The sequence below is a fragment of the Monopterus albus genome, unplaced genomic scaffold, assembly GCF_001952655.1.
Source record: "Monopterus albus unplaced genomic scaffold, M_albus_1.0 scaffold154.1, whole genome shotgun sequence".
NCBI lineage: Eukaryota > Metazoa > Chordata > Actinopteri > Synbranchiformes > Synbranchidae > Monopterus > Monopterus albus.
In genome coordinates, this window is record NW_018128034.1 from 885408 (window position 1) to 901501 (window position 16094).

At 41.0% G+C, this 16094-nt stretch overlaps 2 protein-coding genes across 3 annotated transcripts in view; one reads left to right on the top strand and one right to left on the bottom strand.

Moving 5' to 3' along the window:
- Positions 1 to 897: 897 nt before the first annotated feature.
- tbxta (T-box transcription factor Ta) lies at positions 898 to 4812 on the top strand. The gene is made up of 8 exons (XM_020614939.1): positions 898 to 1145; positions 1426 to 1690; positions 2182 to 2316; positions 2405 to 2466; positions 2549 to 2610; positions 2809 to 2970; positions 3089 to 3212; positions 3958 to 4812. Exons 1-8 carry the CDS (start codon positions 961 to 963, stop codon positions 4214 to 4216), a joined length of 1254 nt encoding a protein of 417 aa, XP_020470595.1. The 5' UTR covers positions 898 to 960; the 3' UTR covers positions 4217 to 4812.
- A 7271-nt stretch (positions 4813 to 12083) lies between these two features.
- Positions 12084 to 16094, bottom strand: part of nudc (nudC nuclear distribution protein) — a 13361-nt gene continuing 9350 nt past the window's right edge. Inside the window, exons 6-9 of one of the 2 annotated variants that reach the window (XM_020614955.1) lie at positions 15497 to 15691; positions 15281 to 15364; positions 15049 to 15167; positions 12084 to 12404 (exon numbers count right to left, since the gene is read on the bottom strand). In XM_020614955.1, the coding sequence (XP_020470611.1) occupies positions 12353 to 12404; positions 15049 to 15167; positions 15281 to 15364; positions 15497 to 15691 (450 nt within the window). In that variant the 3' untranslated portion in view covers positions 12084 to 12352. The remainder of the gene's footprint in view (positions 12405 to 15048; positions 15168 to 15280; positions 15365 to 15496; positions 15692 to 16094) is intronic. The other variant, XM_020614954.1, reaches the window with a different exon arrangement.

Sequence of the window (16094 nt, forward strand, 5' to 3'; positions counted from 1 at the left end):
TAATGTTTGCTAAAAACTACAATGGCCAGCCGTTTGACATTGTTTGAAATAAAATATACATAACAATGAAAGTACATATTCATGAACTGTTGTTAAAGATGTACGTCTTCAATAGAGACACACTGAGAGACATACAAACACAATGTTGTTATTGGTCTTTTCAGGTGATTTGTTGATACTAATAAAACATTGCGGGTATCATCCTCACCTTTAAGTTTAGCTGTTAAATTATATCAGATTTCCACGAACTGGGAATTTGATGTGGTATTTAATATCAGAGCCTCAGAGGGAGTCATGCAGGCCCATTATGCAAATCCAGGCATCACTTGTGGGCTGTCCACACTTTGGCACAACGGGAACACAGGGTCTGCCCTAATGGCCCATACTCAGTAAACACAAGCCCTCTCCCATGTGGAATGGAGACAACAAAAGATTAACACTATTTGCAAATATACAGCTGAGTTCAAAGGCATGGCTCCCTTTCCTCACTTCCCTTCTTTTGTTTCAACACACAGCTTTGAATGTGCAAGGCATTAGGCTACTGTAACAGATTTTTAGGCCCCAAACTTCACACAGTGTTTTCAACAGCACTGGTTTTTGAACAATTATAAAGATGTTTTTAGAAAAAGTGGATTTTTGAGCAGAGTTTGGTTGAGAAAACAAATTTCAACTCAAAAGGTAGAAGCTGAGTTTATAAAATGAAAGAAACATCTATTATATTCTAGAGAGTTAGGTTTAGTCTGGTGTGTAGGCGCCATTTGGAGACGTTGAACGCAGAGAGTTGAGGTGTGTCCTCGCACACCACGCCCACATCCCCATGAGGTCCCTGGGGGCCCTTAAATGATGAGGCCTCGGGGTTTAGAAACCATGTCACTCCGGATTCTCTGTCATCTGGTTTTAGAGTCTGTGAGCTCTGAACTAAACGTGCTGGATTTAGCTCTGTCTGCTGTTGCTGTAATTATGACGTCTCCCAGTCCTGACCAGCGCCTGGAGCATCTCCTCAGCGCCGTGAAGAGCGAGTTCCAGAAAGGCAGCGAGAAGGGAGACGCGTCCGAGAGGGATATAAAACTGGCACTGGAGGATGCAGACTTGTGGAACAAATTCAGAGAATTAACTAACGAGATGATCGTCACCAAAACTGGAAGGTAGGTTCACCCGTGGATTTCAGTGTGAGAAGTATATGTTAGTTTGTAAAAATGTTCTTAAGGGTGTAACGCAGGTTTTTAGCTGATATCAAACTGTAAGTGTCCGCTGTCAGGGTCTGCGGCCTTGGAGGCCATGGGAGGTTTTTATGATGTAGCAATGGAAGCTTTTGTAACTGAGCTAAAAGAGAATGTTGTGTCGAAAAACAGCTTTAATAACAATCAGCGCAGCTCTGACAAACACCTCAGCCATTCCTATAGATGTCCAATTTCCTAATTCCAGGAGGATGTTTCCGGTGCTCAGGGCCAGTGTCACGGGCCTGGACCCCAACGCCATGTACTCGGTGCTGCTGGATTTCGTGGCCGCGGACAATAATCGGTGGAAATACGTGAACGGAGAATGGGTCCCAGGTGGCAAACCCGAGCCCCAGAGTCCCAGCTGCGTCTACATCCACCCAGACTCCCCCAACTTCGGAGCGCACTGGATGAAAGCGCCCGTCTCCTTCAGCAAAGTCAAACTCTCCAATAAACTCAACGGCGGCGGACAGGTGAGATTTAAAACCCACAAATCATGAGCAAACAGTCTGTTATTATTACACATAGTGCCCTGAATAGATTTATAACCCATTTATTTCTACAGAGCTTCATCAGGCACTAGAATTTAAAAAAAAAATCTGGCAGATATATCAATTTGAACAGGTTATATAGTCTGAAATGGTTAATTATTTATTATAATTTACTTTCAAATATGCCATTTGAATAAGGACGGACTTTAGGTCTTAAGCATCCTTCATGAATTTTAACGACTGTAGTATTTCAACTGCATTTTGAAATAAGACAAAATAATCTGAATTGTTTCATCAAGAGACACACATTCAATTCAAGGACATTATGATTTGACAGGATACCCTGGTTTTATGTCATTTGCTGTACCATCTTCACTTGTTCTGAGACAAAGATGAAATTTGCTGAATTTAGTGGTTGTATCTTTGTTTAATAATAATGAAAAACAGTGACATCACTTGCATCTTTCCCACAGATCATGCTGAATTCTCTGCACAAATACGAGCCGAGGATACATATTGTGAAGGTTGGAGGCATCCAGAAGATGATCAGCAGCCAGTCTTTCCCTGAGACACAGTTCATCGCTGTCACGGCTTATCAGAACGAAGAGGTTAGTTGTGCATGAAGTGTGCGCTTTACATGAAGGCCTGTCTTAAAGTGTGATTGAAACGCTAACAGCTGTCACGTCCTCCGCACAGATCACTGCTCTGAAGATAAAGCACAATCCCTTCGCTAAGGCCTTCCTGGATGCTAAAGAAAGGTACAAGTTAAAGCCAAGATAATGCTGAAAATTGCCAAATTAGTTTGCTAATAGTATCTAATATTATTGTTCTGGATTGCAGGAGTGACCATAAAGAAGTTCCTGATCACAATGCAGACAGTCAACAGTCTGGCTACTCTCAGCGTGAGTCGCTTTTATTTCTGCATGTTTCAAGATTTCAAAAGTTTACAAGATGGAAACAGAGCTGGTAATGAAACAACGATTACCAGAGAGGAAACTATTCAAGTAAAAAATTGAACTGTCATAGCTGCTGATAAAGAGCAGTGGGAAGTCTTGCGTGCTGTGATCTCTCATACCGTATGCCCTAACTCTTGTCCACAGTTGGTGGTTGGTTCCTCCCCGGCCAGAGTCCCATCTGCCCCAGCAGCAGCCCTCCTCAGTTCAGCGGCACAGCCGGTCACTCCTCTAGCTCCTACTGCGAGCGCTACTCCAGCCTGAGGAGCCACACGGCCAGCCACTACCCTCACCGCACCTCCAGCACAAGTAAGACCCCACTCATAGCTTTCATATATTTTTATTTTTATCTTAAAATATACTCAGCTCTGGGAGCACATTAAATCAGAGAATCAGTATCAGTCAGCGGTTTGTACTTCCTTTGTAGACAACTACATGGACAACACTTCAGGGACTCTGCCCACTCATGACAGCTGGTCTGCTCTTCAAATCCCAAACTCCACAGGCATGGGTACTCTGTCCCATACCGCCAACTCCACGTCGAATTCCAGGTGAGCCTCTTACAGTTGAACTAGTACCACGTGTTTTCTCATAAACCTTTTGCAACTTTGTTTTTGTCATACTATACACTCACTGGCCACTTTATTAGGTACACCCGTACAATTGTATGCACTTTACGGCAACACTTCCGCTTTAACACCTGTGTTAATGAATGTCAGAATGTTTCAGTTTTGGATGAAATTGTCATAAATGTATAAATTCAATTATATGTTTATTATTGAGGTCATAGCTAAAGGTGGTGTTATACTGGACTACACTATATTCAGATGTGTAGTCTATAATAATAGTAATCACACAATATAATATCAAAAGCTAATGGGACACTTCCATATCAAGTTATAAATATAAAACAACAAACTAAAAGACATCGACATGATGCCACTGGAGTCTATATATTTCTATCCTCCTCAGCTACATACATGAGAGGGTCAGAATATTAGGATCACCTCTGAATATAATGTATTAACAGAGATGTCAACGCGGAAGTGTTGTGTTGACTTGCATACAATTATACAGGTGTACCTAATAAAGTGGCTGGTGAGTGTATTTGTATAAGAGGTAGTGTGTGTTTATTAGCTGAAGTGATTCACAGTCAGTGATACAGTACCACATCACAGAGATATCTTATATACCGTGTAGACAGAAAGGGCAAAGTGGGACCATTATTGGGTACCAATGTGGGCTGGGGTGAGCCAATAATACAACAACTAACTCTCTTGTCCTCCTCATCAACAGTCAATACCCCAGCCTCTGGTCAGTAGCTGGCAGCACCCTCACCCCCTCAGGCTCGACCTCGGGCTCCATACCTGGAGGTCTGACCCCCCAGTTCCTGAGAAGCTCCTCCTATACAGGCCTGACCTCCCCGCTGCCTGTCTCCTCGCCTTCCTCCATGTATGAGCCCAGCCTGAATGAGGTGGGGGTTGGGGAAGCCCAGTTCGAGAGCTCCATTGCCAGGCTAACCGCGTCCTGGGCGCCTGTAGCTCAGAGCTACTGAGCAGCAGCTGAGACTCTGCTGCCTGGCTGTCTCCTCTAAAGGCTGGGAGCTTTGGGAACAGGACTAAAGACATGAACAGGGGTCCTGGAGACGATGTGGAAAAGACCTGCGAGGATCTCTTGTGGCTCCTATTTCGTGAATAAGTTTAGATTCATTCCACAGCCTCCAATTTAAAAAAAGGTATAAAGTTGGCTGGAGTCAAACTGAACAAAACTGATGTGCAGAACTTGAAAGACAATCACCTCTCTCCATGCTGGACAGTTTCACGTAAGAATAATAAAGTTAGAATAGCCGTATGGTCAGAATGCCTTCTTTGCGCTTAGTAAATTTTATTACACATTTATGTGCCTTCATTTTATTTTGATTCCTATGGCTCCGCTCAACCAAACTCAACTGAACATCATTTTTGTTTTTACTCTTAACTCTACAAGATCAAAAGGTTGTGCTAACACTAATGTGTATATGTGTGTAAATAGAATAAATTAATGTCCAGTGTTTTCCATATAAATGTGCCTTTTCGTGATTGCAATGCAGATGTTCCCAGATCAGACTGAGTGCCTTTATCGTGCTGGCAGGGTTGTGTTTTTGGGCATAACGATCCCCCTCCTGCACAAACACATGTATATAAACTATCTATTTGTATTTGAAGTCATTGTGAGTTTTATTTATGTCATTTAATAATAAATTAAAAAGGTTTGTTTTCTCTGTTTCTTTTGCCTGTTTCATGTAGTTTCCACATTTATTGATTTGTTTTCAAATGCTTTCTTAGCTTTAAGTCAAACTACAGGTAGGATTTTTTTTTTCCTGAGTAAAGTTTAGGTTTTAACATAAAGGTTTTCTGAGAATCAAGGATAAAACACCATGTATGTGATAATAAAATCCATAATCTGTAAGGTCAAAGGGTAAACAAGGGCTAAAGTGGTTTAATTAATAAGAAAAACATCAAGGCTCATGTACCTGAAAAAAGCTATGTCTAATTTTGGACCCACAGTTTAGGTCCAAGGTGTAACTCTCACTTTGGTCTTGTACATCAAATCTCATCCGTCCAAGCTTTGATCCAGTGATATGAGCTTTCTTTAAATAAAGGTGTCCGCACAGCTACACTAAGTGAATGCGGCTTCTTTGATGAGTAATAGAAATGACGAGGTGACGGAGAAGCGTCCAATTTTGGAATGGAGTTCTTTTCCATCAGTGGCACCCTTTTGTTGCAATCTGCATTATGGTGTGACATGCAGCACACATCCAGGTCTGCTTGTGAGGACGGTCCAAGGTACTGGATATGGACTTAAAACACTAGCACCTGGGATTGAATTAAAAAAAAACAAAATCTACACATTAATATTGGCACTGCTCCACAGTCATCTTTGGACACAAACCAAACTCAGCTGCTTGTTGCCTTGTTTTATAACCTTGTTATAGGGATAATAATGAGGATATATTCTGATCTTCTTTGTAATTATTCAAAGAAAGCAAAACATTTTGTTTATAAAGGAAAGTTTTTTTTAAATATAACCTACTCATGGTCATGTTTTACATATCAATATGCTCACCTCTTATTAAGATGTATATAAAAAACACAATGAAATGATGTACAGTTGCATATGTAAACGTGAATGTACACGTAAAATCAAAGTAACATTATGATAGAAGTACGGGGATAATTTTAAAACACTATTTACTAAGGAGCCAGAAATATAAATCAGCACTCACAGGAAAAACAAGGGCAAAAATAACTAAAATCTAAATGTTTTCAACTCTGTCCCTGTCTCACACATGAGGCCAGTGGCTTAGCTGTGCACTCATGATGTCAGTGGTGTGATTGTGAGGTTTGGGCCCTGAACAGTGATGGAGTGGTCCTCACTGAGGTGCAAATGAAGGCTGGAGGGTCATGGGGCCACAGGCAAACAGTAATGAAACAACAATGTGACCTGCAGCAGCAGGGCCAGTCGCGAAACACTGACATCTCCCAATAACTCCACTTTACTGTCTGTAATGTCGGACTCTATCTCTATTAGCTATCTCTGGAACCACATACAATAGTTGTCTTTGTTGGAGATGTCAAATGATTATGGAATTCTGTGATAGGAAGATTATGAGACAGATAAACTGATGGTACCTGGCTGTAACTCAGCTACTTATCTTTATGACCCAACTTTTACAATTTGCATAATATTAGCAGGTGGAAATGTGCATTAACTCACTTTTTGTTTTGCAGAACATCTTAAATTTTGGTTAAAATTTGTGTTACATTTTGATGGAATGACCTAATAAGAAACCACAGGCAGTGTTGGCGAAACTACTTTCAAAGTGTAACTTAGCAAACTATCAGTTAGTTCACTGCTCCCCAACACTGACCACAGACTAACACTTTGAAGCTGTGAGAGAATGAGGATTCAGAGCCTTTATTAAAATGGCCACAATTAAATTCCTAATAACAGTGTATCAAATGACTGTATGTATTGTGAAAAAGGGTTGCTTGCATTTACAAAGCCAATGCATTATGGCCTGTCTCTGCAGGTTTCCTTTGCTTTGTTTTAGCATCTTTTAGCTCAATGTTTTGGTTTACAAATCAATCAATCTATCTATCTATCTATCTATCTATCTATCTATCTATCTATCTATCTATCTATCAAGTTGCATATATGTTTTGCATGTAAAATTTCATGTTGTAAAATATTTGCAGTGGTCAAATATATGTTGGTAAGTAAAAAGTACAGCAATATAATATGCACTATTTGCTGTTAGTACAAACTGGAGTACATAAGCTGGAAATATTTAAAGTTCCTCATAACTGTAGTTTAGCACAAAACAAAACATGGTGCAAATGATCTCTGTTTTCCACTACAGCCTTTCTGTCATCAGTGAATAAGAGTGAGGTCTTTACAGCCGCATTCATATACTGACATATTGTTGCCTCATAAAGTAGTTGTGTCAGACATGTTGGCAACACATTGATGTTTTTTCCACTAGAAACTCAACAATATTTCAACATTAGAATTGATTTGGAGTCATGCTGCTGACCACCTGATAGTAAATGTATAAATATCTGGCCCTTAGCTTAGCTGCTAAATGTTCCACTGTGTCCACCAGCTAGTTGCTAACTTCGTCTGCCAGCTGTGGTGGTGCTGGGCAGGTAGTGCACAAACTAAACTGTCTGTGCTCATCACTGCAAGTAGCTCATATCACATTACACTTTTGATCCACTGTTGATAGAAAGTTGTTTTGTGCATGTTTAAAATGTACACCGCTGTCTTCCTCAGCTAGAATTGTACTTCAGAATGATGATCTGAATCTTTGTAGGTTTCTATTCCATTAAGTTTTACCTATGTACACTGCATATTACTATGAATGATAGAAATGATACACATGATATCCAGATACTTCTAATTCAGGATTTACTGTAATTCACTAGATGCACCTTAGGTTGGTAGCACTATTCTGATGTTGGCCAGTATTTGTGCATCACGCTGGGCTGCTGCTGGTCTGTAGCATTACTGTGTGCACAATCTGTGTCAGGTATATAGCTGTGGCCTCTTGAGTTTCATCTTCACCCTGTGTGTGTGTGTGTGTGTGTGTGTGTGTGTGTGTGTGTGTGTGTGTGTGTGTGTGTGTGTGAGAGAGAGAGAGGCTGATGTGCTGTGTACACCCCAGCCTGCAGCCTGTGTTGGCCTTCACTAATTGACAATTGGAGCCTGACTTTGCACACCAGTCTCCTCTCCACCCCTGGAAGTGTGTTCTAAATACGCTTTATAGAGTGTGCCCAACACCCAGGTGTGGAGGAGGGAGGACTCTAAGCAACAGCTGCAGATGTTTGGTTGGTCAGTGTTACCTAACTGTGTCTGTAGTTATTAGTTTTAGTTGTAGCAAATGTTTTATATCCACTTTACTGACAGAAATCAATTTTATCAATGACATATCAATCACTGGCAATAAAAATAGAATACAGACAGGGGCTGAAGTCAGACGTGTGTTTTCATCCAATGAGGCACCCTGAGAATTTAAATCTGACAGATGAAGGTGATGCCATTTTTGGCCCCTCATGTAACAGTCTTCCACTTCCAGGAATAAGCCACTGAGCACCCTCATAAAAGAAGAGAGAAGGACAAACAGCCTTTGCAAGCACCACAATTATGATGGTGAGTCACATTGTGCAAGGCCTTGTGACTGCTTTACAAGGGGCCGCTGCCAAAAAACAAATCATCTTGTCTGGAACAGCGAATCAAAGCAGTGGCGTGGAGCTGTGTTTACAGACCGCCCCCTCATCCATCCCCAGAACCACACCCCCGTCCCTCTGATGTCTGTGTGGCTTCGATAATGAAGAAATTTTGGTACCTTGGTGAGACATTACTCTCAGCTGGGCAGACACTGCCTCTTCGGTGCCCTCAGCCCTTGAACCAATGTTAGCACATAAGAGAAAAAGAACTGGAATCCAAATTTCACCAAATGCACCAAACTAAATAGTGTGTGGATTATGGACACCCCAGTCTTCTGACTTGGAGACAACAGTTCTGACCAACGCACCATCTTACACTGTAATGCACACTTCTCTGCATCTCTTGTGAAACTTAGTTTCATAAAGGTTTGGATCAAGACGTTACCACCAAAAAATCTGCAGTTATTTTACAGCCACCATCTAGTGTCAGTACTCAGTGATGCATCTCTTGTAAAACTTAGTTTCATAAGAGTTTGGATCAAGACGTTACCACCAAAACATCTGCAGTTATTTTACAGCCACCATCTCAGCAGACCTCTGGTTTCACCTTCCTTGTTGAAGCAGTTAAAGGAACCTTTGGACACTACTGTGATCCATAGTTTATAGCAGAATTCTACCACTTCAGAATCAGAATCAAAATATAAATCAAAATAAAATATATAGGGTACTTATTAATGTAGAAATATATAACACAATTTAGATGCAGCTTTCCAGACAGATATATACAAAATATATTTTCAAGGTATTGCACTGAGGGTTGTCGTTTTGTTATACAGTCATGGGTTAAGTGTTAATCAGGGTGATGGCCTGGGGGAAGAAACTGTCCCTGTGCCTGGTTGTCTTAGTGCACGGTGACCTGTAACGCTGTCTAGAGGGGAGGAGTTCAAACAGATTGTGTCCAGGATGTGAGGGGTCTGCAGAAATCTTCTCTGGCCTCCTTTTGACCTGTAAGGTGTACAGGTCCTCCATGGAGGGCAGGATGGTGCCGATTATTCTTTCTGCAATCCTGACTGTTCGCTGGAGTCTGTTCCAGTCCTGTTTGGTTGCTGATCCAAACCAGACAGCGATAGAAGAGCACAGAACAGAGCCAATGATTCCTCTGTAGAACTGTATTAGCACCTGCTGGAGCAGGTTGAACTTCCTGAGCTGGCGCAGGAAGTACATCCTCTGCTTCACTTCAGGTCTGAACATTTATTTTTCATTCTTGAAAAGTTATTTTCCTGCCCAATATTCCAACAGGCTTAAAGGATTATACCACAGTATGTGTATATACTGGAAGGGTGTAAAACCTAGACTGAAACCAGGGCTAAAAGCCTGCAAGACCTGGCTAAAAACTACAAAGGCTGAACCCAACCCAAGAACAGAAGCTTTATTTTTGCTATATTTAATCCAAATTTGAACGTTAGCTTGCCAGGTTACCAGGGCAGATCTAGAAAATTTTGGATGGGGTGGCCAAGCTGGGGCACAGACTCAGAGAGAGGTGGTGCATTTGAAATACATGTAAAAAATAAATGAAACCCCTAGTTCAATGGAATAATAAATCATACATTATTAAGAATCCAACTGTCTATTGTGTGCAAAAATGAGATGTATAAAGTGCTTCCTTTAGCTGTGTTCCTTATTTAGTCCTGGCTGGGGACATCACTGCCACACTGATTCTATAACATCTGAGCTACTATTCGCTGTGGATGACAGATGACAAATCAAAGACCTGTAACATGTGCATTATGGTAATAGGCCATAGCCTAAAAATCAATGCTCAAACATGTATTCACCAGTGTGCAATAACACTAAGGTCTCCATGAGACAGATGTCTGGGGTGTTTTTGAACTACATGAGCAATTTCACACATTAGGAGGATTGCAGGCAGCATAAGCTAATAATGTATGTTTCCTCCAGCCACCACAGTGATGGTGACTGCCTCTCGCCCTCCTGACAGCTCAGTCCAGCTAGTTGTGGGTAGTGCCACAGTGATGGTGACTGCCTCTCACCCCCGACAGCTCAGTCCAGCTAGTTGTGGGTAGTCACACAAGCAGAAAATACTTGTAAGCAAACTAGTCCTCATTGAAGTAACATTTAGCACAGGTGCACAACATCCAATGTGGTCTGAAACTGTCTTTCACTCATTCTAAGTAGTAGTATCATCCTCAGTATTCATCACTGCATTCACATAAGGTCCCAATTTGTACCTTTTGAAAAGAGTTAGAGAGAACATCACAATTTTTGTCAATAATGGAGGCCAATATGAAGACTTTTTAAAAAGCAAGCTAAAAGATAAAACCCTTTCTATTACACTACCATTCACAAACCTAGAGGGGAACTTACCAACACATCAAAGTCTGTTTCCAGGTGTTGGGCAGTGCTACTGCATATGTGTATAAAGTTGTAGAAAGCCTCTCCAGAGGAATGTCTGATAGTTTACCTCAGATTTAGCATAAGATACCAACACATTTGACTGAATAGTTGAGTTGTATTGTGGGCAATATCAGCACTTTGTTTTGATAAAGAAGAATACAAGGAATTAAAAAAATGATATTTATGGTCCTGCTGCTTTAATTTTTATCTTTTAACTATCCATTGCAAGTCAGACACTTTTACAAGATGCTAAATCAGAGGCCTAGCCTACTTTATTTTTACTTCAAATGTTTATACTTCAAAATTAGAATAAAAATGATTACAAAATAACATTTTCTGAGGTCTTGGCAGATTTTTTATGATTTTCCCATGATGTCCAACAAAGAGGTACTGAGTTTGAAGGTAGGCATTAAAATACATCCACAGGTGCACCTCCTATTGACTCAGATGTCAATTAGCCAATCAGAAGCTTCTAAAGCCATGACATCATTTCCTGGGATTTTTCAGGCTGTTTATAGGCCCAGTCAACTGAGTGTAGGTAAACTTCAGACCCATTGGAACTGTGATATAGTAAGTGAAATAATCTATCTGTAAACAACAGTTGAAAAATTACTTGTCGTACATAGTACGTCCTAACTCACTGCTAAACTACTGTTTCCTAAGATGACAACTGTGAAGTGGTAAAAAAAAAAAAACAACTTCAACCTAACTGTATATAAACCTCTAACTGTAGATATAAGATCATCTGTCCTTCCTCTTCTACAACAACAGTGGTGTTTTTATCCACTCATCATTAACTATACTAGGTAACATTCCACCATCCAAATGCACTCAGCCTGAAAACACTGCTCCCTTGTGGTTCAAAATTAAAAATCTTTCCAGCCTGCATGTTGTGTTCCTTGATGCCTCAGTACTGAACTGGTACAAGCGCTATAAATTAACTGTAAATATTTAGTTTACAATACTTGCCTATTATAATGTACTTGTATACAAACCTAATTAGAAAGGCCCAGAAAATGTGTCGTCATTATATTGAGGACTGGCTGAGATCCAAACACAATACATGGCTGGTTTCAGAGTCTAGAGGTAAAAATCACTAGTCTTCACCTTGAACTCTTCAAGGACGTGAACTTTCAAACTTTTCAAATTCAGCAAAGACACAAACATGAGCAGAAAAAGCTCTGCACTTAAACCTTTCCACCTGATAACTGTCCTTTAAATTGTGGTAGTCTGAGGAACTGATTCTTCACTTGGGTGAAGTGCTGACCCTTGTGCTGCCTAGCAGTAAATATAAGCCCTCATTTGTCTCAGTTAGATTTTTATGTTCATTTATTTAAAAAATCCAGACCCATAAATATTCAAATGACATGTAAAGAGAGAATGTGGGCATTACAGTCATTAAGCTTCTCATAACGAAAGAAAACAAACATGTGCACTTAAGACATGTTAGTCGTCTAAACCACGTCCAGTCTGGAGAGTAGAGATGAAGCTGGGGGTGACACCGTTTCTGATATGATTCATATGGATCATAATGTGGATTCTACAGGTGAAGCTGCCAACAGCAGGTCTCAGCTGAATTTGGCTTTAGAGAAATCCATCTCTGGGTGCTGCTCCATGAACCTGCAGAGAAAGGAGACATCAGGAACAAGAAAACAGTTATGTTGTCACCAAAGCAACATGCAGTCTTTTATTGCAAATCATATTTCAAAAAGCTTTTGATACAGAACAATTTAATGATCGTGCTCCAGTTGGTGCATCCATTTCTCCCCATGCCTCCATATGTTTATTAATGTTTTACATAATATCTCAGGTTCAGCTGGTTGGATTTTAATACAACCTCTCTCTTGCTGGTACATTTCTGACTTGTCAACACTTCCTTGTTGAGCACACCAGGAACACCGTTTTTTACTTTACCTATAGCACCTCCACTTGGCCAGTGAGTGTATTTATTTATTTTAGACAGTGACAAACTGCAGGAGCCCTGTCATATGACACCATCACACCACACATTTTACTGGAGACACACACTGTGAACTTTGCGTCAGTAAAGAAACCCTGACACCGGTTACCTCCACAGCAGTCACCACAGGGGTATAAAATGACACCAGGGCTTTACTGAACTTAGAGTTCAACATAACAGCAGACCTAACACGTCTGGCCCCAGTAGTGAGCAGCAGAAGAGGAAGAGGAAGAGGAAGAAGGGTCATTTACTAGACACAGAGATAAGACGACATCCTTCACATTTCACACTTCTGTCATTATCCCACATCCAGGTCAGTTTCTGTTATTTTAATACAAATTTGGCCTTCAGTGCTGGCACCCTCACACTTCAAACACACACACAAAACCTGACAGAAGTACCTGATATCTACTATTCTCTATTCCATATGAAACAGAACTAAAATATTTTAATTGGATGCAAATACATTTTAAATAATACAACAGCCTAATATTTTGGAGCACACCCTGCTGAGGCCACCACTGTAATCAAGCGCTTCTTGCAGCTTTTACCAAGACTGTACCTTCTCACTTCCTCCTGCTGGAGGAGCCGTGAGCTGCCACAGACACAGCTCTCTGACACCGGCTTGTGCCTGTCTCTCCAGAATGTCTCAGTTGTTTTCTGGCTGTGGCTCATGAGGTAGGGCAGTCGTCTCCTGACCAGCAAGTTGGTGGTTCGACTCCCGGTCTCCCCGCATGCCTAAGTGTCCCTGAGCAAGACACTGAACCCCGAATTGCTCTTCCAATAACATAACTGAGCATCCTTTATGTTACACATTAATATTCTTTTCTTGGAAAGCTTAATTCTTCCTTCTTCTGTGAACATACAGCAGAGCTGATGTGTCTATATAACCAAACAGCTCTCATTTTGTGTCTCCCAGAAACAATGTGGCTTGTCAACATGTGTTTTAACAAACTCCAGTCAGTTTCCATGTTTCTCTTTGAAAGAGAGCTCTCCCTGGGTCCCCTTCCTCTCGAGGCCATGTCCAGGGAGGTTAGCTACAAATCCACAAACAACTGTGGTCACGGGAATTTCAAGTTGCTTAGAGATGGTTTTATAGCCTTTAGCCATTTTCATCCTAACCTCCACTGACAACTCTTCTTTCTCTTCTACAAAAAAAAATAATGGGTAATACAATGATGCCAAACAGCACAGTGACTTAAACAGGCTGAAACAGGCTTCAATCAGTTATAAGACTGAGGACCTGTGTGTTACTAATAAAATGGTCTGCTGGGAACATCACTACAATCCACATATTTATCACCACTTCTAAGAAGGACCAACAATTCTGTTCAGGCCATTGCAGACAATGCCTATTGTAAAGATTCAGGTGTGTTCAGTCGCAGCTCCTGTAGCTTCAGAGCACCAGCTTACAGCAGACTTCACACAGCTGTGCCTGGAGCCACAAAAGGCTTCTACCTCCTCATATACACAGCAGTACTCCCCAAAATAGGTAACTGGACTGTAAAACTGGTGGAGCTTCCCTTTAAATGCAACAACAAGAATAACTTTAAAAGGGTCTGCAGTTTCACCGTTAAACAAAACTTTGACCAAACATTAAGGTGACAACTTGTTAACTGTGATGGATTACATGTATTTGTTTGTTCACCATCTAAATCACCTTGCCGAGACTAAAATGAATTGAAACCAGTGGAGTCTGGAGGACAGGAAGTCAATATTACATTTTTATGCAGGTCATAAAAAATGGTTGGGAGCAATGTAAACACAATTTAAAGTTAATGAACTAAAACATAAGATCAAGGCTATTAGCTTTAACATGCACCAAAGCCGCATTTAATATCTACTCTAGGAGAACCTGTAGTCTAGGAATGGGCTTTCCATCCATCACGAAGTATTAGTGATTCACTATAAGTCAAGGGAGACTCACAATGAAGGGGCATCTAAAAACTACGAGGACACTGCTAACTGGTGCCCTTAAGACTAATTTTTGGTCCCTGATCCATGTGTCCCCTGTGTCCTTGAAACAGATCACCACACTTATCTTCAGTTACAACAGGTGAGTCTGGCCTTGAGCAGAAATAGACAACACTGAGGGCAAAACTACACAGGTAGCTTTCAAACTGACTTATTATAAAATCCTGTATAAAGCATAAAGTTTGTTAAACATACAGTGTCCGTGTTGGAGAGTTCTCCAGACCAAACAAATCATAGAATAAAGAGAATAAAAAGATCTTTAAAGTTTCATGATAACAAAACCTGAGCCAAGCTGAACAGGTTTATTTGGATGTAACACTAGAAACCTACTTTTTTAAGATGTCTTGCTTCTTCTGCTCTTCAGATGTCGGCAGACCCATTGATTTCTGCCTTTGGTCATACATCATCTTCTCCACCATACCACGCGTCTCCCCGTCCAGGTCCGACAGCTGCTCAGCGGGAAACACAAACAGCGAGGAGGGCAGGGAGATGAAGGAACGTGTCAGTAAACTGTCACATTCAGGAACACACAGTTACTGCAACAGAGCTTTTCATCCTTTACCTTTGAATTCTCTGGACAGATTTTCTTGGTGTTGATCTCTGGATCGGTGGTGACAATTCTGCTCCACCACTCCATTTTATTAATCTCAAATAAAATAAATACATTACATTATTAATCTCAGATGCTCATTCTTTGGATTCACTTTACTATTGCAAAACAGAACCAAATTGATGACTGTCATCTGTGCCCAGTGATCCATGCCGACTCTTTCCATACCTTTTCCAAGTGGACTGTGACCACCTTGCCATCATCAATGAGCCAGGAGCTTTCTTCTACTTTCACCTCGTTGTAGAGCTGACCTTCAACCACAGGAGGGTGTCCCTTTAGGCCGACTTTGATGGAGCGTCGCTGTATGTCCACCACCACATCTCTCCCCTTAATGCGGAACTTCACGTCAAAAGGCACTGCCAGCTGTGGGAGGAGATTTTAACATTGGTATTTCATATTGGACTCTGTTTAATTCATGAGAACTAGAACAACAAGCTAAAGAGAGCAGAATCACATGGAGCTGCTGAGTGGCAACTAAGATCAACACTCTGGACCTAGGCTGATGTAGGACGCAATCATATATATACACACAACTCTCCTTCCGTGGCTGGGTTCATTCATGTACAAACACACCAAATGACAACAGAACCTTGTGTGGGAGGGTGATACTTACATTTATCAAACAGCATGACAACATATTACATAAATTAATGATTTAATATTAAATGTAAATGTGTTGCCTAATGCCTGATGCCCACAGCATATGGCTGCAAAGTGGTCTAGAAAGGACAAGGAGATCGGTGTCAATGCCACTGACTGATGTCGC